The sequence below is a fragment of the Hyla sarda genome, chromosome 13 (genome assembly GCF_029499605.1).
Source record: "Hyla sarda isolate aHylSar1 chromosome 13, aHylSar1.hap1, whole genome shotgun sequence".
NCBI classification, from domain to species: Eukaryota; Metazoa; Chordata; class Amphibia; order Anura; family Hylidae; genus Hyla; species Hyla sarda.
Genome location: NC_079201.1, coordinates 30,094,241 through 30,120,012, shown reverse-complemented (window position 1 = coordinate 30,120,012; position 25,772 = coordinate 30,094,241). Strand labels below are relative to the sequence as shown.

General features: G+C 43.5%; 1 protein-coding gene across 1 annotated transcript in view; it reads right to left on the bottom strand.

The window, feature by feature from the left end:
- Positions 1-2,772: 2,772 nt before the first annotated feature.
- Positions 2,773-25,772, bottom strand: part of DGKE (diacylglycerol kinase epsilon) — a 29,935-nt gene continuing 6,935 nt past the window's right edge. The window contains exons 3-11 of the mRNA XM_056549598.1: positions 22,092-22,211; positions 19,847-19,990; positions 18,630-18,787; positions 16,240-16,288; positions 15,995-16,108; positions 11,602-11,673; positions 11,086-11,213; positions 9,397-9,508; positions 2,773-6,142 (exon numbers count right to left, since the gene is read on the bottom strand). Of these exons, the coding sequence (XP_056405573.1) occupies positions 5,948-6,142; positions 9,397-9,508; positions 11,086-11,213; positions 11,602-11,673; positions 15,995-16,108; positions 16,240-16,288; positions 18,630-18,787; positions 19,847-19,990; positions 22,092-22,211 (1,092 nt within the window). The 3' untranslated portion in view covers positions 2,773-5,947. The remainder of the gene's footprint in view (positions 6,143-9,396; positions 9,509-11,085; positions 11,214-11,601; positions 11,674-15,994; positions 16,109-16,239; positions 16,289-18,629; positions 18,788-19,846; positions 19,991-22,091; positions 22,212-25,772) is intronic.

Here is a 25,772-nt window from a genome sequence, read left to right as displayed (position 1 = left end):
TAGTGAACAGCTGCCGTAATGGAACTATAAACCAACGTTGATTAGAAGCTGCTTACCTATTTATTCCATTTATTTATTTATTTGTCTACAGTGGTCTTGTTATATATATATTGTCAGTTATATTTTAATGATTTAATATCTTTTATATCATTTTATTTTATCTTAACTATTTAATCACTCTGATTCTGTGGATTCACAAGGGCCCTGTGATCCCAGGAATATCAGTGTGACATTTATCGTTTAATAAAGGTGTTCATTATCCATAGACCTTGAGCCTCAATATTTCTTACTATTTAGCAGATTTGTAAATTACTTCTATTAAAAAAACGTAATCCTTCCAGTACTTATCAGCTGCTGTTATGATCCACAGGAAGTTCTTTTTTTTAATTTATTTCCTTTCTGCCTGATCACAGTGCTCTCTGTTTACACCTCTGTCCATTTTAGGCACTGTCCAGAGCAGGAGAGGTTTTCTTTGGGGATTTGCTCCTACTCTAAACAGTTCCTGACATATACAGAGGTGTCAGCAGAGAGCACTGTGATCAGGCAGAAAGGAAAAAAAAAAAAAATACTTCCTGTGGATCATAACAGCAGCTGATAAATACTGGAAGGATTAAGATTTTTTTTTTATAGAAGTAATTTACAAATCTGTTTAACTTTCTGGCACCAGGTGATAAAAAATGTTTTTTCTCCCAGTGGAGTACCCCTTTAAGTAAATACATTACCAGTTCTTCTCCCGCCAATATGTATATCAATCTGCTCAGTTATTCATTGCCTAAAATGTTACATGCGGATAGAACTGCACTTAGATGTCTAAACAAATCCCACCCCATAAAAACACAAAGTTACACACATTTGTACAGTGCGCAAATTTTATTTGACAGATCAGTTTTTTTTCTTATGACAACGGGGACAGGAAGCTATGGCAATTTGTAAGCAATGGAGGATGATCTTAGGTCACCCTGTCACAGAAGCTCTATGCAGGCACTTCTCTCTTCCTTTCCCTTCTCCCTAATCTTGTGTATGTTACTCCCTTAGTAACATTTCAGTGCATTTTATGCTTAATATCGTGCAAGGGGTAGTCCCTCCTACTCTGAGCTAAAAACACAACAGGCCACACCCACTACAGAAGTCAGCCATCACTACAGTAGTCCGCCATTTAAAGGGCTACTCCTCTGGAAAAAAAAATGTATTTTTTAAACAACTGGTGCCAAAAAGTTAAACAGATTTGTAAATTACTTCTATCTAACTCTTCATCCTTCCAGTACTAATCAGCTGCTATATGCTCCACAGGAAGTTCTTTTCTTTTTGAATTTCCTTTCTGTCTCACCACAGTGCTCTCTGCTGACACCTCTGTCCATTTTAGGAACTGTCCAGAGCAGGATAGGTTTGCTATGGGGATTTGCTCCTACTTTGGACAGTTCCTAAAACTTACAGAGGTGTCAACAGAGAGCAATGTGGTCAGACAGAAAATAAATTCAAAAAGAAAAGAACTTCCTCTGTAGTATTCAGCAGCTGATGAGTACTGGAAGGGTTATGATTTTTTAATAGAAGTAATTTACAAATCTGTTCAACTTTCTGGCACCAGTTGATATAAAAAAAATGTTTTTCAGTGGAGTACCCCTTTATGTCAATTGGGTGTCTCTGGCAGGCACAGCCTGGGAAAAACAGACATGGAATATACATCTAGATCTCTATCTATATCACCCTGAGGGGAAACCATATAAGGAATTTTGAAAGACAACCCATAGATTCAATTATTATTTGTTAAAGTATTTAAAACTTTTCTAGGTCCCCGGAGCCTCACACACCAACCAACCATGGGACCTGACAGATCAGGAGAATCCTGACCCAATTCTGTCCTTCTCAGCTAAAAACTAAGGTTAATTGCCGCCAGCCGGGGCTGTTACAGTAATTTTGTCTTAATATGGCAAAATTTAGGGAATGCTGCAACTTTTTTCGAGGCACAGGGTTAAATCCACAGCAAAATTTGTAGCCAAATCCACAGTGGAAAATACTTTTTGGCCTTAAAGGGGTACTCCGCCCCTAGACAGGTTACCCTTATCCAAAGGATAGTGGATAATATGTCTGACCGCGGGGGGTTCGGCTGCTGGGACCCCCCGCGATCTCCGGGCCGGCGCTGCGATGTTCAGGAACTAGGGATCGACCGATTATCGGTATGGCCGATGATAATCACGATTTTGGCCATTATCGGTATCGGCAATTACCTTGCTGATAAGCCGATAATGCACCGCCAGGCGAGCGCCCCCCCCGACCCGCCACACCGCGACTGCCCCCCCGACCCACTGCACAGCGTCGCACCCCCCACCGTAGTGCTGGGCGGTATACCAGTATGAACCGGATACCGTTTTTTTTTTCTCCCACGGTATGGATTTTTGCCCATACCGCTATACCGGTCGGGCCCCTCCCCCACCCTCCCAGTCAATAAAAAAAATTAAACTTACACGTAATGGGGGTGGTCTGGGCCATCCATCCTTCCTTCCTGTAGTGTCCGGCGGCATTTTGGGTGGAGGGTGTCCGGGCTGTCCTTCTCCGGGGGTCCTCTTCTTCACTCCGGGCAGGCTCCGGCCTAGTACGCTGCATAGACGCTGCTACGCCGTGACGTCAGGTGCGTCGCTGCGCAGCAGCGTCTATGCAGCGTTACTAGGCCTGAGCCTGCCTGTAGTGGAGAAGAGGACCCCCGGAGAAGAAGGACCGCCCGGATCGGTTCACCCTCCACCCGGAATGCCGCCGGACACTACAGGAAGGAAGGATGGCCCCGCCCCACCCTCCCCGGGAAGGTCCCTGCAGCAACTGGGAAGGTGAGTCAGGGTTCTGGGATGGACAGGGATCTGTATAATATACTATACCTACAGTAGGCCCTCCAGCCGTTGCAAAACTACAACTCCCAGCATGCCCGGACAGCCAACGGCTGTCCGGGCATGCTGGGAGTAGTAGTTTTGCAACAGCTGGAGGCACCCCTAGGCACGGCGGGGGGAGCGGTGGCGGTTATAGGTCTCAGGACCCCCGGACAGGCAGGGGGAGAGAAGCGGGTGGTGGCGGCGCCGCCGGCCTATGGCACCGCAAAAGCCACTGCAGTGCATTGATTTAAAGCGCCCGCTTTAAATCAATGATCTGCAGTGGTGTCGCAGGGGGATAAATAGCCGATAACTTATACCGGAAAATCGGTATAAGTTATCGGCTATCGGCCCTGACCTCCCCAGATTATCGGTATCTGTATCGGCCCTAAAAAAATGATATCCTATCAGGAACGCTGCGTCATTCTGTGTTCGTGACGTCACACCACCTCAATTCATGTCTATGGGAGGGGGCATGACGGCTAGTACACAGCCAACACGCATCCTCCCATAGACATGAATTAAAGGGGCGTGACGGCTGAGGTCGCCAGTCATCCGGCACGGAGCAGAGTTTACACCATGCACCGGATGATTAGGGTGCTGCAGCGGAGATCGGCTGGACCCGTTTGGATAGGGGATAATATGTCTAATGGTGGAGTACACCTTTAACCTTACACTTGACACATTTGAGTTAAAGGGGTGCCCCGCTGCTCAGCGTTTGGAACAAATGGTTCCGAACGCTGGAGCCGGGAGCTCTTGATGTCATAGCCCCGCCCCCTCAATGCAAGTCTATGGGAGGGGGCGTGACAGCCCCCTCCCATAGACTTGCATTGAGGGGGTGGGTCGTGACATGAGGGGGCGGGGCTATGACCTCACGAGCTCCCAACGCCAGCTACAGCATTCGGAACAGTTTACTCCAAACGCTGAGCAGCGGAGTACCCCTTTAATACTAATTTTTTTTTTACCTTTGATGAATAAAAAGATATATTTTTGAAGAAATTGTCCTGAAAAGTATACTGCTTTGCAAAAACTCATGACACTTACTAATTATACCCTTGTTTGTAAACATAAGATAAAAATATAAATATGGAAAACAAAACATTGAAATGTTTATATAGGTAAACAAAACAAAAAAATAATCTTTACGTACAGTGATCCCTCCACTTACAATGGTCTTAGGTTACAATATTTGGTCTTTTCTGGACCATTGTAACTTGAAGCCAGACTCAACATACAATACTACAGACAGTCCAGATCTGTGAAACGTGTCAATGGCTGGAAGAGCCGACCAATCAGAATGGACATATCACTGGTAAAACCCCTGTATTACTGAAGCGTATGCACTGACTGGTGTCTGGTTGCGCCCCCTACAGTACAGGGAGGTATTACATGTTCTGTACTACTCTTTACCTGTACCAGGATTAGCTGCTCCTTTGGACACCAGGAGAGGGCGGATTCATTTAACTTTTTTGAGACACTGGCCCTGATTTACTAAGAGTTTTGTGTAGGTTTCTTTGTTGGTTTTAATTCCCTACAATTTTTTTTCCATGTTATTTACTAAGGTTTCCCTACATTTTTTATTTTTTTTCAATTTTTTTTTTAAACACATGCTCTGATCTGTCTGGTTTTCCTCAGCTCAAATCTACCACATTTTCTGTGGTAAATATGTTGGGATTTTGTGAAAATGTTGGGGACACGCCCCTTTCCCCGATGACCACGCCTCTTTTTCGGTTTTCTAAGTAAAATGGAGAGAGTTTGCCGAGTTTTCTCAATTCTGGCGCAAATTCTGGCGCATACAGAATTTCTGGCGCAAAACCCGACAAAATGTGTCTGGTTTACAATAGTAAATCAGGGCCACTGTGTGTACTGTACAGGACCCCGAAGAAGCTCCTGTCCTCTACATAGACAGTGATTTATTTATTTCTTACTTTATATGTAAGGACTTGCTTTATCTGAATTAGTTATCGTTGGCTTATTTTTCTTTGATCCTCACTTTTTCCTATTTTTGGATGACATTTTGGGGCTTCAGAACCAATTACCAGGTTTCCATAGAGTTATGGTCTAAACATACAATGGTCTCAACATACAATGGTCCTGGAACCAATTCATATTGTAACTAGAGGGACCACTGTACTCGAAATCAGTCTGCAACCATAACGCATAAAACCAGTGACCTGCTACACAGATTACAGTAAAATACCATCTACCTATTCCAGTTCAGGGTAAGGCTGCATTCACACCACGTTTTTGCAATACATTTCCCGTATACTTATTCAATATGAAAACCGTACGGAACTGTATTGAAAACCGTATGCATTGACTCTCCATTGAAAACCGTATGCCAAAAGATGCATCCGGTTGCGTCTGTTTTGAGTCTTGTACGGTTTTGTCAGTTTTTTTTTCCCGTACCCAAAACCGTAGCCTATCACGGTTTTCGGTCCGGGTGAAATCCGTATTAAACCGTATAATTTTTTTTTTTTTTTTCAATGGGAGTCAATGGGAACCGTACATTAACGTATGTACGTACAGTTCCATACGGTTCTTGACTTTGCAGTTTTTTTTTTCTTGGAATTTCAATCAAACAAGTGAAACTTTATTCATAAAGGATTGAAAAGTTAAAAACATACGTTTTTTTCCTTAAAAAAACGGATGCAACTGGATATCATTTTTTTGAACCGTATACGGGTTAAAATTTGTACACACGTTTTGATACAGTTTAGTCAGGTTTTGAGGAACCAGTTTTTCGTCAAAAACCTGATACGGGAACTGTATTGCAAAAACGTGATGTGACCCCAGCCTTACACCAGTAGTAACTCCGGAAATGTTGACTGGAATGGCACCGAACGCTGGCCTTCACATGGCAGAAGTTTTCTAAGACTATGGCAACACAACAGTTAAACGGTAAGTGCAAACGTATACGACATTCTGTTGTGACAGAGGTAAACGAGTTAATATAAGCTCATATACAGTAGACTTGTACTAAAACATTACAGATAAAAACAAATAAATAAAAGTGAATAAATAAAAGGAATGTTGCGCCTTGTAAGGACATTGTATGTGAACCCACCATTTGTCAATGTAATAGTGACTGCCTACATTTCCACATCGTGATCCACAGGATCTTGATCTGAGTCACTGGAAGGTTCATCGTCATCTTCGTCAGTTTGTTCTCCTACATGGTACAACATAGGTGCATGTGTCTTGTGGGTAATAGTGACTGTACATGGCCCTTGGGCCCATGGCTCGCCATCCACTTGCATTGGCATCCTTGAACTCTTCAAAATCAGCTGCCAAAGAGAACAGAATAGCAAAGTACTTCACAATCAGTCAGGAAAAGTTGGGTCAATTAGAATTCATTGTACGGTATAAAGCGCCAACCCCTGCCTTTATTTCTTCAATTCCAGTAAGGGTCATTACATCTCATAAAGGGATGGCATAATGTTTAACACAAAAATAAAGGGGATGCAGTAGTGGACCTGTACACTAGGGAGGCTGGAGCACAACTGTGCAGGGATAAGTCCCCTTCATTTTAATGATTGGTTGGGGTCCCAGAAGCCAGACCCCATCAATCATAAGAGCGAAGGCATAGCATTGCAATCTATAATAATGATAACACTCCATTAAAGGGATACTCCGCTGGAGCCGGGAGTTGGTGACGTCATAGCCCCGCCCCCTTATGACGTCACACCCCACCCCCTCAATGCAAGTCTATGGGAGGGGGCGTGTAACGCCCCCTCCCATAGACTTGCATTGAGGGGGCGGGCACATGACATCATGAGGGGGCGGGGCTAATACGCCACGAGCTCCAGGGTTCAGAACAGTTTGTTCCAAACGCTGAGCAGCGGAATACTCCTTTAAGACCCATCAATGTTGTCCTCCAAGACCAAAATGTTTTTTTTTTGTTTTTTTTTCACCACATATTTTGACAATCCTAACTTGGCTTTTACTTATTCTAACCTAGTTTTATTATTTGCAGGTCAACTGTTGGGTACCATATACAGTCCCTATACATTAACAACCAAGTATGGTGTGTGGTCTGCTAAATAAAAAGGAAAATAAAAGTGAGAATGTCCCCCAAGTCCCCTGAGGTCAACTGTAAAGTCACAATGTTTTTTTATTACTTCGAAACCACAATGACAACATGTCATGAAACAATGGTAGCTGAAGAAAAAAAAATAATAATAATAATAATGACCATTAAACCAGCACATTAACATCTGGTCTGCTATATATATATTTTTTCCTTCAAAAACAGCAGCACTACTGCACACCGGTTGGGGTCTGGCATTGCAACTCAGCTTCCCTGAAGTGAATGGAACTGAGTTGCAGTAAAAGAAGTAGTGTTTTAACACTTCTGTGAGATCACACTGTCCACTCCGGAAGCAACACTGATTGACAATTTCACATGCTATTGTGCAAATGGAACAGACAACAGGTGAAAATTAGGCAATTAGCAAGACACCCCCCCAATAAAGGAGTGGTGCCGCAGGTGGTAACCACAAACCACTTCTCAGTTCCTATGCTTCCTGGCTGATGTTTTGGTCACTTTTGAATGCTGGCGGTGCTTTCACTCTAGTGGTAGCATGAGACAGAGTCTATAAGCCACACAAGTGGCTCAGGTAGTTCAGCTCATCCAGGATGGCACATCAATGTGAGCTGTGGCAAGAAGGTTTGCCGTGTCTGTCAGCGTTGTGTCCAGAGCATGGAGGTACTACCAGGAGACAGGCCAGTACATCAGGAGACGTGGAGGAGGACGTAGGAGGGCAACAACCCAGCAGCAGGACCTCCACCTCCGCCTTTGTGCAAGGAGGAGCACTGCCAGAGCCCTGCAAAATGACCTCCAGCAGGCCACAAATGTGCAGGTGTCCACTCAAACAGTCAGAAACAGACTCCATGAGGGTGGTATGAGGGCCCGACATCCACAGGTGGGGGTTGTGCTTACAGCCCAACACCATGCAGGACGTTTGGCATTTGCCAGAAAACACCACAATTGGCAAATTCACCACTGGTGCACTGTGCTCTTCACAGATGAAAGCAGGTTCACACTGAGCACATGTGACAGAGTCTGGAGACGCCGTGGAGAACGTTATGCTGCCTGCAACATCCTCCAGCATGACCGATTTGGCAGTGAGTCAGTAATGGTGTGGGGTGGCATTTCTTTGGGGGGCCGCGCAGCCTTGCCAGAGGTAGCCTGACTGCCATTAGGTACAGAGATGAGATCCTCAGACCCCTTGTGAGACCATACGCTGGTGCGGTTGGCCCTGGGTTCCTCCGAATGCAAGACAATGCTAGCCTCATGAGGCTGGAGTGTGTCAGCAGTTCCTGCAAGAGGAAGGCATTGATGCTATGGACTGGCCCTGCCGTTACACCGACCTGAAGCCGATGGAGCACATATGGGGCATTATGTCTCGCTCCATCCCCCACCGCCACGTTGCACCACAGACTGTCCAGGAGTTGGCGGATGTTTTAGTCCAGGTCTGGGAGGACATCCCTCAGGAGACCATCTGCCACCTCATCAGGAGCATGCCCAGGCCTTGTAGGGAGGTTATATGGGCACGTGGAGGCCACACACACTACTCATTTTGTCTTATTTTAAGGACATTACATCAAAGTTGGATCAGCCTGTAGTGTGGTTTTCCACTTTGATTTTGAGTGTAACTCCAGACCTCCATGGGTTGATACATTTGATTTCCATAGAAGAAGCATAGAAGAAATGCGGAGCACTCACCAGGTAAGTTGATCAGGGGCTTTTTTTATTGTAGTTCAGTACAGTCGGGTTAACATGCAGGGGAGCAGATGGAATGGAAGCACCGGCCTGACGAAGCGCTTCGGCGCGTAAACGGTCTGTTGCCAGTTTGCTTATCCCTGCGTCCATACCATCTGCTCCCCTGCATTTTAACCCAACTGTACTGAACTACAATAAAAAAGCCCCTGATCAACTTCCTTGGTGAGTGCTCCGCATTTCTTCTATGCTTTATTGTCTACACTACACTGTATTGCAGGTCATCACCGAAGAGATTTTAGGTGTGGCTTCAAGGGACTGCACAAATGTGTTGGGATTGTGTCCTGTTCACACAGCAGCATTTGGATGGTGCCAGGACTACTCTTTTCTTGCATTGTTTTGGGTGATTTTGTTGTTAGCACTTTTAACTATGTTAAGTCGAAAGTATTTAATCTGATTAATTCATTCAGATCTAGGATGTGTTATCTTAGTGTTCCCTTTATTTTTTGAGCAGTGTATATTGCAGTTACTTCTAAGGGTGATACAGTGCATACTCCAAGCAGATGGGCAAGAAAGGAGAGAACTACCCTTCAATTCCCTGGTTGAACTTGATGGGCATATGTCTTTTTTCCACCGTACTAACTATGTAACTATGTAACTTAAGATTGGTTGACAGGTTCCAAAACTTGCTCACAGAAATGTGATCACAAGCCTAAAAGTGAGGACTAATCCTTCCCTTGGTTTTCCAAATCTTTACATTAAAACTGTACACACTGGATAAAAGAAATTATATTAATTATAAATAAATAAAGTTCTTACCCTTACAGTGTGAGCTTGGCCAAGACGAACAGGATTTGCCAACTTAACCTGAATCTGAGCACAGTGGAAAGATCCAAAAACTCCCACTACCTCCAATAACCCATCATCATGCCTTCAGGGAAGAAAGGAGAAGGAAGAAAAAGAGGAAGAGAAAGGGAGTAAAAGAAAACATTATAAATATTATTATAAATAAAATAAATAAAAAATATGGAGAATGAGATAAAACAATAAATGGGAGAAAGAGGAAAAGAGAATGAGATAAAGATATTAAAAACTTTACCATCTGAAAAAGCTTGTAGACAATAACACCCCCCCCCCACCCCCACCCAAAAAAAAAAGTATTCTTGTAAATGTATGCCCTGGTGCGTTACGTGCCAGGCCACCACGGTACTCTACTGGCCCAGCATCCGGGACATTTTGTTCCAAATGCAGGGTGCGGGCTACGGGTGTTGTGAAGTCACAGCCACACCCCTTGTGATGTCATGCTACCCCCCCCTCAATGCAAGTCTATGGGAGGGGCTTGCATTGAGAGGGTGTGACATCACGACCCCTGCAGCCCGCATCCAGCGTTTGGAACAAAATGTTCTGGATGCTGGGCCAGTGGAGTACCCCTTTAATATCTCTTACATCATCATATTTTTCACACTGCTCCATTGTATGTTACTAGGTTCAGGGAGTTTTTTTATTGTCAGTACATACAAAATGTTCCGAATGCTATACCAGTGGAGTACCCCTTTAATGGAGAACGCCAGCAGATTTTTTTTTTATGTATCCACTGTGCCCTGGCTGCAAAAAGTGAAATCGCAAACTAACTCTTTCTGCCGCTCCCACGATGTGCCGATATCGGTCTTCTGGGCCCGGTCCTCTTCCACATCTTGGAGCCTGATGCGTCACATTGCACTCAGCTTATAGCCAGCTGCAGCGATGTCACGCCTCGGCCGGTAATAGGATGAGTGCAGTAACATATAACGGGTCTGGGCAGCAGAAGGCGAGGCCCAGACGCCTTACATGACACTGCACTCAGTGTATCATCAGCCAAGGCGGGACATCGCTGGGGCCGGCGATAAGCTGAGCGCAATGTGACGCATCAGGCTCCAAGATGTGGAAGAGGACCGGGCCCAGAACACAGACATCAGCTCACCGGGGGAGCGGTGGAAGTCGAGTTAAAGTTAATTATTTTACTTTTTGCAGCCCGGGCACTATGGATACATGAAAAATTCAGCCGGAATTCTCCCTTAACTACAGTTCAGACAAGCGGATTTACAGTGCGTATTTCGCTGCGGATCCGCCGCTGAACGACCTCTGTATGCTGCCTTTACATGTGCCTGCTCGGAGCGGCAATACGCAGCTACAAGCAGACACCTTGCGATGTGCATGTCGCCACGCACATCCCCAGTATAGTTGCACATCGCGGCAGCTCTCGGCCTAGCTCATAGTGAAGGGGGATCGGCCGCGCTGCGTGCAAGTACACCGCGCATGCGCGGCGACTCGCACATTGCTTCAGTGTGTCAGCTCGTAGCGGCATATTGCCGCTCCGAGCAGGCACATGTAAAGGCAGCATACAACGGTCCTTCAGCAGTGGATCCACAGAGTAAAATACACTGTAAATCTGCTCATGTGAAAGTACCCTAATACTGGAGAGTCTTCATATTCAAAAACACAGAAGTAGCAGGTGGTGCACACACATACCTAGATAAAGGATACGGCTCATCCCCCATTCCTTCCCACAGACGGCAGCCACCACCCCAGTAACCAATGTTCAAGACCACAATTCCTTCAAGATTTGGCAAAGATATCTTCTCCCCATCTAATTCAAGCTGCAGTTACCAAGATCATAAAAGAAAAAAAATACATATTTTATGAATTACTATTAGCCATTTGTCAACATTTTTGTACAAGTTCATATAGACAACTGTAAAAATGCTGCAGAGTATGTTGGTGCTAAGTAAATATTATTATAACTGTTTAAAGGGGTACTCTGTCCCCTAGACATCTTATCCCCTATTCTTTGGATAGGGGATAAGATGTTTAGAGGCGGAGTATCCCTTTAAACTATATAACTATTTAAAATGATGAGTGCAGTTTTTATTTTTCACATTTTACGCTGGTTCAAATCATTTTTAGGTGTTACTCTTCCCCTTTAATTTAAAGGTCCCGGAGTAGGAGAAGAAGTTGTATATACTAGACCACCGCTTTATATCTTACCTCAACTTTCTTGTCAAGATCTTTACATTCTTGGACTAAGCAATCCTTGGTTCCATAAAATAGATATACTGCCTGAAACACAATAAAACAGATATATTGTTACTCATAAATGGAAATGCAGGATTCAGTTTCCAAGAACATTTCAAAGGGTAATCCACCTTTTTTTTTATTTTTTTTTAATCAACTGGTGCCAGAAAGTTAAACAGATTTGTAAATTACTTCTATTTAAAAATCTTAATCCTTCCAGTACTTTTTAGGGGCTGTATACTACAGAGGAAATGTTTTTCTTTTTGGATTTCTCTCCTGTCATGACCACAGTGCTCTCTGCTGACACCTCTGTCCATTTTAGGAACTGTCCAGAGCAGCATATGTTTGCTATAAGGATTTTCTCCTGCTCTGGACGGTTCCTAAAATGGTCAGAAGAGAGCACTGTGGTCGTGAAATCCAAAAAGAAAAGCATTTCCTCTGTAGTATACAGCCGCTAATAAGTACTGGAAGGATTAAGATTTTTTTAATAGAAGTAATTTACAAATCTGTTTAACTTTATGGCACCAGTTGATAAAAAAAATTTAATAAATAAAATAAAGTACCCCTTTAAAATGAATGGCCTATGTTCAGGTCTAGTGTTTGATGGAGCCGCAGTGCTGAAGTGAGCAATACAGCCTCTTACATGTTTACATAGACTGCAAGCCGGTTCATACTTGCAAACACCGTACTTGTCATATCAGCAGTTGCAATACCTTGTACCACTGCTACAAGGAGTATGGCATCTGCAGCATGAATAAGCCACTTAAAATGACTGCCAAGTGTCAATTAAGACTCGAACATATCACCCCCCGTATCGCTATACAAACCAAGTGAGCTTGGCTGTATACATAACTGTTATAGACTTAAAAAGCTAGAGCCAAACATCAGGTTAAAGGGGTATTCCAGGATATAACTTTTTATATATATATATATATATATATATATATATATATATATATATATATATATATATATATATATATATATATATATATATATATAATATATATATATAATATATATATATATATATATATATATATATATATATATATATATATATAAACTGGCTCCAGAAAGTTAAACAGATTTGTAAATTACTTCTATTAAAAATGTTTAATCCCTTCAATAATTATCAGCTGCTGAAGGTGAGTTGTTCTTTTCTGTCTGGAAACAGTGCTCTCTGCTGACATCTCTGCTTGTCTCGGGAATTGCACAGAGTAGAAGAGGTTTGCTATGGGGATTTGCTTCTACTCTGGACAGTTCCCCAGACAGGTGTCATCAGAGAGCACTTAGACAGAAAAGAACAACTTAACTTCAGCAGCTCATAAGTACTGAAAGGATTAAGATTTTTTAATAGAAGTAATTTACAAATCTGTTTAACATTCTGGAGCCAGTTGATATATATATATATATATATATATATATATATATAAGTTTTTTCTTGGATAACCCCTTTAAGTTCAGGCCTCACCTATGAGATATTTATGTAATATATTGAGTTGTCCGCGTACACAACCAATGTCACGTCTAGTAAGTTATAAATTGTTTTAAAAAATGATTATGTGGCGATGTGCTAGTGATAATATGTAAAAATAGTATTTTTTTTTTTACATTTTATTTATACAGCACAGTCTCTAGCAAATTTTGTAGTTCATATGTACAAAGACTGAAGAACATAGTATCGTACAGAAAAAAAATCATTATGAGCCAAAGGTCAGGTTCTTAATTTGGGCAATGCCTTTTGAATTTGGACTAATTTCTTTCACGGGTCCATACAATTAGTCCGATTTCAGAATGATGTATCTGAATAAAGAGCCCCGAATCTGACTTTGTACTGCTGATCCTTTTCTACAATCCCGGAATGTTCTCCTGGCCAGTTACCCCAGAGACTCCATTTACTTTGACAGGTTACATTAGAGGGTTTCCTTACTAGAACAACCTAAATAGGTGAATGTATTTTTCACTTACTACACCCTGTTCCCCATTTCCCCTTATGGAGTGCTCGGTGAATTATACTCCTACTCCAAAATATATATGAAAGAACACTGTGTGGTCTATACTGAAATGAATATACATGTAACAGGCCTATAAGTCATGTCCTGTTGATGTTAAAGGGAATTTTCGGCCAACAGGCTTCCCCCAGAATGCGTTACTAAATTCTTGTCACAATCCCCACGATCTTGTGCTAACTAGTGAATGCTAACTGGTGACTGTGTGAGATCTTGTGCTATCTAGCGAGATCTCGCTGTTATAGAAAAAAAAAACCTGCCTTGGCAGGGCTAGGTGAAACGATTTTGTGGGGGAGTTATCTGGCCCGCTGGCCGGCTGTTCCCCACCCTAGGTTTAAAGGGGTACTACAGTGGAAAACAGTTTTTTTTTTTTTTTTTTTATCAACTGGTGCCAGAAAGTTAAACAGATTTGTAAATTACTTTATGACCACAGTGCTCTCTGCTGACATCTTTGTCCATTTTAGGAACTGTCCAGAGCAGCATATGTTTGCTATGGGGACTCTCTTGCTCTGGACATTTCCTGACATGGACAGAGGTGTCAGCAGAGAGCACTGTGGTCATGACAATAGAAATCCAAAAAGAAAAGAATTTCCTCTGTAATATACAGCCGCTAATAAGTACTGGAAGGGTTAAGATTTTTTAATAGAAGTAATTTACAAATCTGTTTAACTTTCTGGCATCAGTTGATCATTACGGCATCACATTTACGTCCTATGCATAACCGCGAGCATCGGAGCGATTCTCGGGTCATGCGAGGCAGGTCCCGGCTGCTGATGGCAGACATACGCGATCGCACGGATGTCCGCCATTAACCCCTCAGATGCCATGACCAATACAGATCACGGCATCTGCAGCATCACAGTCACTAAAATGGATGATCGGATCACCCGCAGCGCTGCTGTGGCGATCAGGTCATCCAGAACGGCAGACGGAGGTCCCCTCACCTGCCTCCGCTGCCTTCCACGGGTCTTCTGCTCTGGTCTGAGATCGAGCAGACCAGAGCAGGAGATCACCGATAATACTGACCAGTGCTGTGCTCTATGCATAGCACTGAACAGTATTAGCGATCAAATGATTGCTATAAAGAATCCCCTATGGGGACTATTAAAGTGTAAAACTAAAAGTAAAAAAAAGTTAATATTTTATATACATATTTGGTATCGCCGTGTGCGTAAATATCCGAACTATTAAAATAAAATGTTAATGATACCGTACGGTGAACGGCGTGAACGTTAAAAAAAAAAAAAAGTCAAAAATAGCTGCTTTTTTTATAACATTTTATTCCCCCAAAAATTTATAAAAAAAACGTATTAAAAAGTTTTATATAAGCAAATATGGTATCAATAAAAAGTACAGATTACGGTGCCTCTTATACGAAAAAATGAAAAAGTTATAGGTCTTCAAAATAGGGGGATTTTAAACGTACTAATTTGGTTAAAAAGTTTGCGATTTTTTTTAAGCGCCACAGTAATAGAAAAGTATATTATCATCATGGGTATCATTTTAATCATATTGACCCAAAGAACACGTCATTTTTACTGTAAATTGTACGGCGTGAAAAACAAAAAACCTTGCAAAATTGCGGTTTTCTTTTTAATATCCCCACACAAATAGCATTTTTTTTGGGTGGTTGCACCATACATTTTATGATAAAGTGAGTGATGGCATTACAACGGACAACTGGTCGCGCAAAAAACAAGCCCTCATACTAGTCTGTGGATGAAAATATAAAAGAGTTATGATTTTTTGAAGGCGAGGAGGAAAAAACGAAAACGTAAAAATAAAATTCTCTGAGTCCTTAAAGGGGTACTCCGCCACTAGACATCTTATCCCCTATACAAAGGATAGGGGATAAGATGTCAGATCGCCGCGGTGCCGCTGCTGGGGACCCCCGGGATTGGCGCTGCGGCACCCCGCTATCATTACAGCACAGAGCGAGTTCGCTCTGCACGTAATGACACGCAATACAGGGGCCGGAGCATCGTGACTTCACGGCTCTGCCCTTCGTGACGTCACGGCCCGCCCCCCTTTCAATACAAGTCTATGGGAGGGGGCGCGGCGGTCGTCACGCCCCCTGCCATAGACTTGCGTTAAGGGGACGGGCCGTGATGTCACGAGGGGCGGAGCCATGACGTCACACGGCTCCGTCCCCTGTATCGCCCGTCATTACGCACAGAGCGAACCAAAAGGGGTTAAATGTGCGCAATGTATTTTACAGCAGACATTTAGAACCTTTTACGCCCACGTGAACATGGCCTAAGGCTTCCGATAGCTATTTAAAATAAAATAATCAGAACCTATATGGTTTTATATTCCTCATTCACATATGGAGCATATGGCCTTTGTAGACTTACTTTATTAACAAGCCTGCTTGAAAACAGCGAAGGCGTCTTCTCTCGATGTTCATGGAAGTTCAATGCCATTAAGGCATCAGGGCCTATTGAGAAGTAATTATTCATCGACAAAACCTAAAAAGAAGAAACACATTTATATTACCAACCTTCCGACAGCATGTAAAGCCAAACATCTGAAGAGCGTAGGACTAATGCACAGTTCAGGATTGTCTGTAATCGGTCGCTCTGTGAGGAAATGTTTTTACCTTTGGCTTCCTCAGACTGTAACCTTTGTTAGTGACCTGCACTTTCCACCTGTAAAACAGAAATGACGCCTTTGTATCGCTAGGGATGTGCATTTATTTGCTAACCCAAAATAGCCACTGAACTAGTATTTTGTGCCTTTAATAGAAAAAGTGTGGTAAAAACACAACAAATTAAAAAATAATTAAAAAAAAAACTTCCCCAAACTATTGTGAAGATGATTGCTATATATACACACCAGTGTTTCCCAACCAGTGCGCCTCCCGCTGTTGCAAGACTACGACTCCCAGCATGCCCGGACAGCCTTCGGCTGTCCGGGCATGCTGGGAGTTGTAGTCTTGTAACAGCTGGAGGCACACTGGTTGGGAAACACTGGGATACACTATGCAGTTACATTGTGATCAATGGGAAGACAAGGGCACGGTAGCATTTTTCTGCGCATGTACATGAGATGTAGCCTCACCACCTAACCAGCATTATGGCTTTCCTAGGCTGGGTTCACACCACGTTTTTGCAATTCAGTTCCCATTGATTTAAAAAAAAATGTAATAAAATAAAATAAAATGGATTCCTCAAAACCTGATTAAACTGTATCAAAACGTGTGTATAAATTTTAAAGGGGTTCTCCACCATAAGGTGATTTTAGTATGTACCTGGCAGACAGTAATGGACATGCTTAGGAAGGATCTGCGCTTGTCTTGGGGATAAATGGCTATGTTGTGAGATTACCATAACATTGTGGATAGCTTTTTGTGAACTGGTATTTCCTGTTTGACTTTTCTTTTTTGACTACAAATCCCACAATTCCATTTTCCTAACTCCCACACATCAGCCACCCCACCCATTGAAACATAAATGAGCTGCATCCATTCAAAAGATCTGTGGTTTTCAATCAGGGTGCCTACAGATATTGCATTAGTTGCAGATTGATCTCTCTCCCACCAAGCGATCCCTCCACCCATTGAAGCAGACAGGCTCCTTGTCATCAGCTGACTAGTGAGGTCAGGACTCAGCTGCATTGCAAGCTGGGAAAAATCTGAGACAACAGCCATTTTGTATGCTGTTAAAAATAAATATTGGAGTGAAAATCACAGAATTGTGAGAAAACCGTCACACACAGGTACAGACATTATATTATGAACTACACTAACTTTACAGCCACTGTAGCATAGTCACATAAAAAAAAAAATCCTGGAATACCCCTTTAACCCGTATACGGTTTGAAAAATGATGTCAGGTTGCATCTGTTTTTTAAGAAAAAAAATGTATACATTTTTACCTTTTCACTCCATTATGAATAAAGTTTCACTTGTTTGATTAAAATTCCAAGAAAAAAAATTTGCTAAGTCAAAAACCGTATGGTGAAAACTGGATGAAACTTTACGCACATACGTTTCTGTACGGTTCCCATTGACTCCCATGTTTAAAAACATTTTTTTTTTTTTTTTAAACCTATACGTTTGAATGCGGTTTTTCACCCGGTCCAAAACCGTGGTAGGCTACAGCTTTGGGTACGGGAAAAAAAACTGACAAAACATTACAGGATGCAAAACGGACACAACCTGATGCATCTTTTGGCATACGGTTTTCAATACGGTTCAAATTGAAAACGTATACGGGATCTGTATTGCAGAAACGTGGTGTAAACCCAGCCTATCAAAAGGACCTTTGGGGGGTCCTAGCAATAAGAACTTCACTGACCCGGAATTTAAGGCATATTGTAACACTGCAATCACTATAGTAAAAAAACTCCCTAATGCTTCGGTGCAGGGACACTTTATTATACATTACAGCATTATGAATTAGAAAAACATAGCTGCTTTCTTCAAAAAACAGCGCTACTTTTGTCTTACATTTGTGTATGGTATTGCAACTCAGTTCTATAGAAGTAAATGGAGCAGAGTGGAAACACCACACCCAACCTGAGGACAGGCATGGTGCTGTTTTTAAAAGAAGTCAAATACTTGAAAAGCCCTTTAAAGGGTTACTCTGCCCCCAGACATCTTATCATCTATCCATAGACATGAATGGAGAGGGAGTGATGTCACGACCAAGGCCGCCCAAAATCACCGGAGTTCAAAACATAAATGTTCAGACTGCCGGGTTGCCGGGCCGGAGATCTTGGGGGGCCCCCAGCGGCCAAACCCTCCACTATCAAACATCTCAACCCCTATCCTTTGCATAGGGGGTAAGATGTCTAGGGGCGGTGTACCCTTGACTATTGGAATTGCTTCACTAATTGTTGATAGAAATCCTGATCCTAAAACTATCTAGTATATATCTATCTTTATACATAGATATATAAAGAACTTTCTCACTTGTGCACATTCCCTTTACAATTTCCCTTCGGTCTCCCAATCTATGGTGTCCCCGAATAGATTAAACTACTCACCTGTCAAGCTTGATGCTGTCGGCTTCCATAACATTTCGTAGTATTTGCTCGACAGGAACATCCCCTGCGTAGCCTGCACCCCATCCTAACGTATTAGCTAGGTCATTGCCCGTTCCAAGGGGTAACACTGCTACTTGTGGGATATAATTTTCCTGGCCCTAAAACACATATGGAGGCAGAATGAGTTTGTTTTCTTTACTATGTGCATTAGTTGTAGTGTTGCTTAATCAGAGACTAGACAGTATTCTTAGACTAGACGGTGTAAAAAATATTCCAGATATTCTTAAAAACAATGTAGCGAAATTATGGTTTCTTTTCAATTCCCCCACCCCCAAATAATATATATATTTTTTTATTTTGCTGTACATGTTATGGTAAATTGAAAGGTGTAATTACAAAGTGCAATCCTATTCCTAAGGGTAAAATTGGCTGTACACACATAAAAACAACGATTAAGAAGTTTAACATTTCCATTTATTTGAAATTTGCACAAATAAGCCCCATTTTTTTCTAACCTGCCAGCTTCGCTTCTCATTGAGGTTGTTGTTTTACCTCTAAATCACTAAAGGGAGATAAAAGTAAACTAAAACAAAATTTATACTGATAAATCAGATACAGGAATGCCTGATCAAATACTATGGCATAGAGCCACAATGAGGGCAAATCCACACTGCACAAATGATTAAAGGGGTACTCCGGTGCTAAAGGATAGGGGATAAGATGTTAGATGGCTGGGATCCCGCCGCTGGGGACCCCGCAATCTCTCCTGCAGCAATGTTTTTCAGCTGCACAGAGCGAGGAACAACTACAGGGCTGGAGTATCGTGATGTCACAGCTCCGCCCCCTTGTGAAATCACTCCCCGCCCCCTCAATGCAAGTCTATGGGAGGGGGCGTGACGGCCATCACGCCCCCTCCCATAGACTTGCATTGAGGGGGCAGGGTGTGACGTCACAAGGGGGGCGTAGTTGTGAAGTCACGAAACTCCGGCCCTATAGTCGTGACCCTTCAGACACGGAGCGAACATCGCTCTGTGCAGCTGCCACAGGTGGGTGTCTGCATGAGAGAATGCAGGGAGGGTCCCCAGCGGCGGGATCCCCGCAATCAGACATCTTATCCCCTATCCTGTGGACAGGCGATAAGATGTCTTAGGGCCGGAGTACCCCTTTAATAACGTCACCTACTCTAAAAGATATTTTAAAAAGGAAAAATTATTTACCTTTATTTTCATTTCATCTACAGCATCAAGCACCCATCCAACAGTGCCGTCCCCTCCACACACAAGCACTTTGGCAGAGTTGGCAGGTAAGAGAGTACACAGCTGAAGTGCATTGAATGGAGATGTTTTGCTCAAGTCAAACACCTACAAAAGATGTTGGCAAAGCTTGAAAGAATAAAACACTAATCACAGTATTAAAGGGGTTATTCAGCAGGAGGGTTTATATATATATATATATATATATATATATTATATATATATATATAAAATTTTTTTTTACAACTTTGCCCACTATGAAAAACAAACTTACTTACCTCTAGCGCTCCCTCTGGTGTCCCGCTCCAGTCCCCGGCTGCGCTCCTCTTCCGCTCAGAAATCGTGACACCGTGCCTGGAGTGACGTCATGGCCCAGGGTGTCAAACTGACTCTTAGGGTGCATTCTCCTCACGATTTTACCATCCTACTACTTCTCACGATTTTTTACTTCGAAATTGTACATATCTGCATGTCAATTCGTATCCATAGACCTCCATTCATTAATGATAGACAACAAATGCATCCGTTTTGATCCACATCTGATTTTGCACAATTTAAGATCGGAGATAAAATTGTGGTTGACCACGATTTTTCGTCCTGATTCAAAATCGTGTCCGATTTTTAAATGATTGATGTCTATGTAAATCGCATGGAATCGTGAGACTGTGCGATTCTATCAGATTAATCGCACACGATTTTTGTGTACGCATGCGCAGTAGACTTCATAACACATAAACTTCAAATTTATAAAACTTTATTGCCATTGGCATACATATTAATTTTAAAAACAGAATCAGATTTTTATTGAAGATTGGAAGAAATTTTTACATACGATTGTATAAGATTTTTGCAATCCGATTTCGTCCGATTTTACAGTCCGATAATCGGATGGTTAAATCGTGATGTGAACCTAGCCTTATCCAATCACTGATCGTGGCTCTGTCCTGCCTTGGCCAGTGATTGCCCGATGGGCAGTGTGACACTCTGGGCCATGATGCTGCGATTTCTGAGCAGAAGAGGGGTGTAGCGGGACCGGAGCGGGACACCAGAGGCACCGCTGGAGATAAGGAAACATTTTAATCCAGTATAGGATTTGGTTGGCACTAAGACAAAGTCCGGTGCCTGTGGATAAATAGTACAATGTAATGGAAAGAATCCCGGCACTCGTAATAATGCTTCTTCTGTATTTTATTATGGGAAGCAATATTACAGCAAACGAAATAGGCATTGCGGCTGGATAGCCTTTCTCAACTGCGCAATTATATACACATCAATACCTGTTAATATAAACATGAGAGGCACCTAATTAATACGTCATTAGTTACCATAGAAACCAAGTAAACAAAAACATTGCGCAGTTGAGAAAGGCTATCCAGCCGCAACGCGTGCTGCGTTTCATTTGCTGTAATATTGCTTGCCATAATAAAGAAGCAGCATTATTCTTACGAGTGCTGGGATTCTTTCCATTACAAATTTTTTTTTTTTTTAGACTTTTAAGTGGACTTCTGAAAAATCCCCCTAGCACTGGAAAACCTCTTTAGAATATAGTGGGGGGAGATAAGCCAAACTGGTATCATTTATGCCCCCAAGAATAAAATGGCTTACATGACTTGCACCAAATCTTCAATTCCTTTCGTGCCTTGCTTTTCAATAGGACGTGGCCTATCAGGAAGCAGGTAGGGCTTTTGTTAAGGGGGCGTGGCTTGCATATGCCAAAACAATGTGCCACAGTTTGACGTAAAACGAAGCCAACTAATAGATGGTAAAAACCCAGACTAGACAGTCTAAAGATGCACCAGGCCTGGAAACCGTATAAGTGACATAGTCCAGCACATTTTCAGACTGTCTAGTCTAAGTTTACTCGGTCTATTTCTTTTGATACATTACATGTAAGACCTTGTGTTCTTTTTTTGACGTTCCCAAGTAACATGCCTTTCAGGAGGAAGTAATATGTAGGAATAGGGCAGTAATGTAGATCAGAAGATGGGGTCATGGGCCAAATTTATTATGTATTTTAACATAAAAATGGACGTGGCTAAAAGAAAGGGTCTTCAATAAGTTACCAATGTGTAAGGTACGTCATCCAGAAAGGAAGAGAAAAGTTTTCTAACAGGTTTAGTATGTATATTGCATGGGCCATTGTGGCAAATTCTGTTTCACATACTTGAGGCAGCTTTCTACCCAGGTACCCCAACCCTAATATACCCACCTGTAAAGGATTTAGAAGACCTTTAAATTCACTCACTAGAACCTCACCCATATTGTTTCCACTGCGTGTGTTGGCCAAAACAATTAAAGGGGTCCAGTTGCTTCCCATGGAAGATATTACCTATAAAAAAACAGCATTAATGAAAAATAGCATAAAAAGGGCAAGAAAATAGCATTTTATTTTACTTTTTTTTTTTTTAAGCACAAAAACATCTGTGGTTTCCTCTACTGTTGTGAACTTATCCTTAAAGGGGTACTCTGGTGGAAAACAATTTCTTTTCATATCAACTGGTGCCAGAAAGTTAAACAGATTTGTAAATTACTTCTACTTAAAAATATTAATCCTTCTAGGACTTATCAGCTGCTGTATACTACAGAGGAAGTTCTTTTCTTTTTTCTGTCTGACCACAGTGCTCTCTGCTGACACCTCTGTCCAAGTCAGGAACTGTCCAGAGCAGGAGAGGTTTGCTATGAGGATGTGCTCCTGCTCTGTACAGTACCTGACATGGAAAGAGGTGTCAGTAGAGAGCACTGTGGTCATACAGAAAATAAATTCAAAAATAAAAAAGAGCTTCCTCTATACGATATAGCCGCTGATAAGTAGTGGAAGGACTAAGATTTTTAAATAGTCATTTAAAAATCTAAGAAAAGGAAAAAAGGAAATTTTTACGCTTACCGTAAAATCTCTTTATCGAAGGATCCATTGGGGGACACAGACCATGGGTTTATGCTGCTGTCTCTAGGAGGCTTGACACTATGGCAACCAGAAAAGTCAGCTCCTCCCAACAGGGTATACCCGCCCACAGGCACCTGAGGTAATCAGTTTTAGTCCCAGAGCAATAGGAGAAGACCGACAGGTCAGGAGAAAAAACCCACAAACTGTCCCAGCAACCAGAAGAAAAGGTAACTGAACACACCCTCGGACAGATAACTGAAATAGGAACACCAGAAAAGGGGTGGGAGCTGTGTCCCCCAATGGATCCTTCGAGAAAGAGATTTTACAGTAAGCATAAAAATCTCCTTTTCTCTATCGGCTCCATTGGGGGACACAGACCATGGGACGTACCATAGCCGTCCCTTGGGTGGGTAAGGAAATCAGTCAGGCGGAAGGCTGGACCACTGCCGCCAGCAAAGCCTTATGGCCCAGAGGAGCATCAGCTGATGCAAAAGGTATGAATCTGTGCAAAGACGACCACGTGGACGCTTTACAGAACTGCGAGGCCGAAGCCACGTAGCGGAGTGCCCAGGATGCCCCGAAAAACGGGTGGAATGAGCAAAAACCCTGAAGGGTGAGATCTTCCCTTTGCAGTGGTAAGCTTCCGAAATAGCAGAACGGATCCACCGAAAAATGGTGGTCGTAGAAGCAGGTTGTCCTGTATGAAGACCTTCCGGAAAAACAAAAAAGGGGAGTCACACAGCCAAAAGGAAAGAGTGACAAGTCCGACCAGTCCTCACCACAACCAAGTGGTGGAGCAAACGCTCCCAGGGATGAAAAGGGGGCCGGACAAAAGAACGGTAGGATGATGTCCTCATTGAGATGAAAAAAATCAAAACCATCTCAGGTAAGAAGGACAGACCTGGACGGAAAAAAACTTGTCCTGGTATACAACCAGGAAGGGAGAACGGCAGGAGAAAGCTGCCAGCTCTGACCCCTCCTAACAGAGGTAAGAGCAACAATGAACGCCACCTTCTGGGGAAGGAGGCGAAGAGAAATGTCCCTGAGAGGCTCAAAAGCGGGGCCTTGCAGGACATCTAAGACCAAGTGCTAGTCCCAAGGGAAAAAAGGGACTTATAAGGAGGGGCAGCATGAGCCCCTCTCTGAACTAGGTTCGGACATGATAATTGGACGCCAGAGGACGTTGAAAAACAATGGAAACGGCCGAACCTTTGACCCCTAAGGGAGCTGAAAGCCAACCACGACCGGAGAAAAAGGCAGAGTTTCACACCAACAGAAATAAGACCGCCAGGTAAAGTGGTAAATCTTTGCAGAGGAAGGCTTGTGAGCCCTCCGCCTGGTGCGAACCACTTGGGAAGAGAAACCGCAGGTCCTCAGAACCCCTGTCTCAACCGCTACCCTGTCAAAGGCAGAGAGTGTAATAGGGGTGGCACAGGAGACCTGATATAGGAGGTCTGGACAATAGGGAAGGAGCAGCGGTAAGTCGTTCTAGAGCTTGACCACGACACCGTACCATGCCCGTCGGGGCCAGTCTGGGCCACGAGAATGGCGCGAATGCCCCTGCTACGAGTATCCTCAGGACCCCCAAAAAGAGAGGAAGGGGAGGAAACAGATAAGGTAGGGCAAAGCCCGACCAATAAACAGATAAGGCAGGGCCAAGCACGACCAAGAGAGAGGAACGTTTTGGTTGTGGCGGGACGTGCAGAGGTCCACGCCTCGAGCGCCCCAGAGGTTGCAGATCACTGCAAACACCTTCGGATGTAGGGACTACTCGCCTTGGACGGCTGAGGACCGGCTGAGAAAGATCACATCCCAGAGACGCCCGGAATGAAGATCTATGAGATGGCCGGAAAGCGGAATTCCGCTCAGAAGGAAATTTCCCAAGAAGCAAGCAAAGAAAGAATTGCCCTATGCCCCAACATGTTGAAGGGGAAAAGGGCTTCTCGGGGGACAAGGCCCCAGACTGACCGGTCCTTGAAAACACCTCCCCAGCCCGACAGCAGGGGGGAAACGAAGCCACCATAAAAGGGACCGACAAGACTGTCGAGAGAGAACAAACTTGCGGTCGAGAGACAATGGAGACCTGTCCCACAGGAAGAGAATCACCAGTTGAAGAGGTCGGTGATTAAACTGGGCAAATGGCGTGGCCTCCACGGACCCAGGACCTCCATGCAAAAGCGAATGGAAACTGGAGCAGGATGGAGAAGTCATCGGACTCTTAATAAGAGTCATCCGATTGGTCAGCGGAGTCGAAGCAGTCAGAGGCCACGTCGAACTGGAGCCCCAGGAGAGCGGTTGGACTTGTCTCGATTGACCATCCAACCGAAGTGAGACAAGGTCTGGAGGTTGAGACTAAGACTCTGGAGCTCTGATCAGGAGGTCGTCCAAGTAAGGAATCACGGAAACAACTGTTGTCCGTAAAAGGCTATCACAGGTGCCAGGACTTTGGTAAAGGTTCGCGGAGAAGTGGTCAGACCGAAACGGCGAGCCACAATAGAAAATGACCGTCCGGAACTGCAAAGCGGAGGAACCTTTGATGACCAGGAAACAGGAGATGTGGACCAGGCATCCCAGAAGTAAGAGGCGACCAACCACCCGAGAAAGGTCGGCAGAAAGAGAGAGAGGGAGATACGCCGGCCAATAGCAAAAGAGGGCCGTGCTAAGTGCAAGGGCTCTGCCGATTGACCCTTGCAGCTCCCATGCGTGCGCATAGCGCTGATTGTGACCAGTTCGCGCCCCTGTAGAGACTCCAGCGGCCTGGGTGGGCGAAGCTAAAGCATCCCGGCCGCCAAACACAATGTGAGACAATAATGGTGCCCGCTCCCGGCCCCGAGCGCACATGAGAAGACATATGCGTCAGGGGGGAACGAGGGCGAGGGCGCCGCCGGCAGCCGGAGCTGCCGAAACGAAACTAAAATGAAAGTAAAACGAGCGCAATGCGCTCGTAGAGAAAGTGCCGTGGCTGCAGAAGACAGCCGCGTTATAACTGTGCCCCATAAACACACT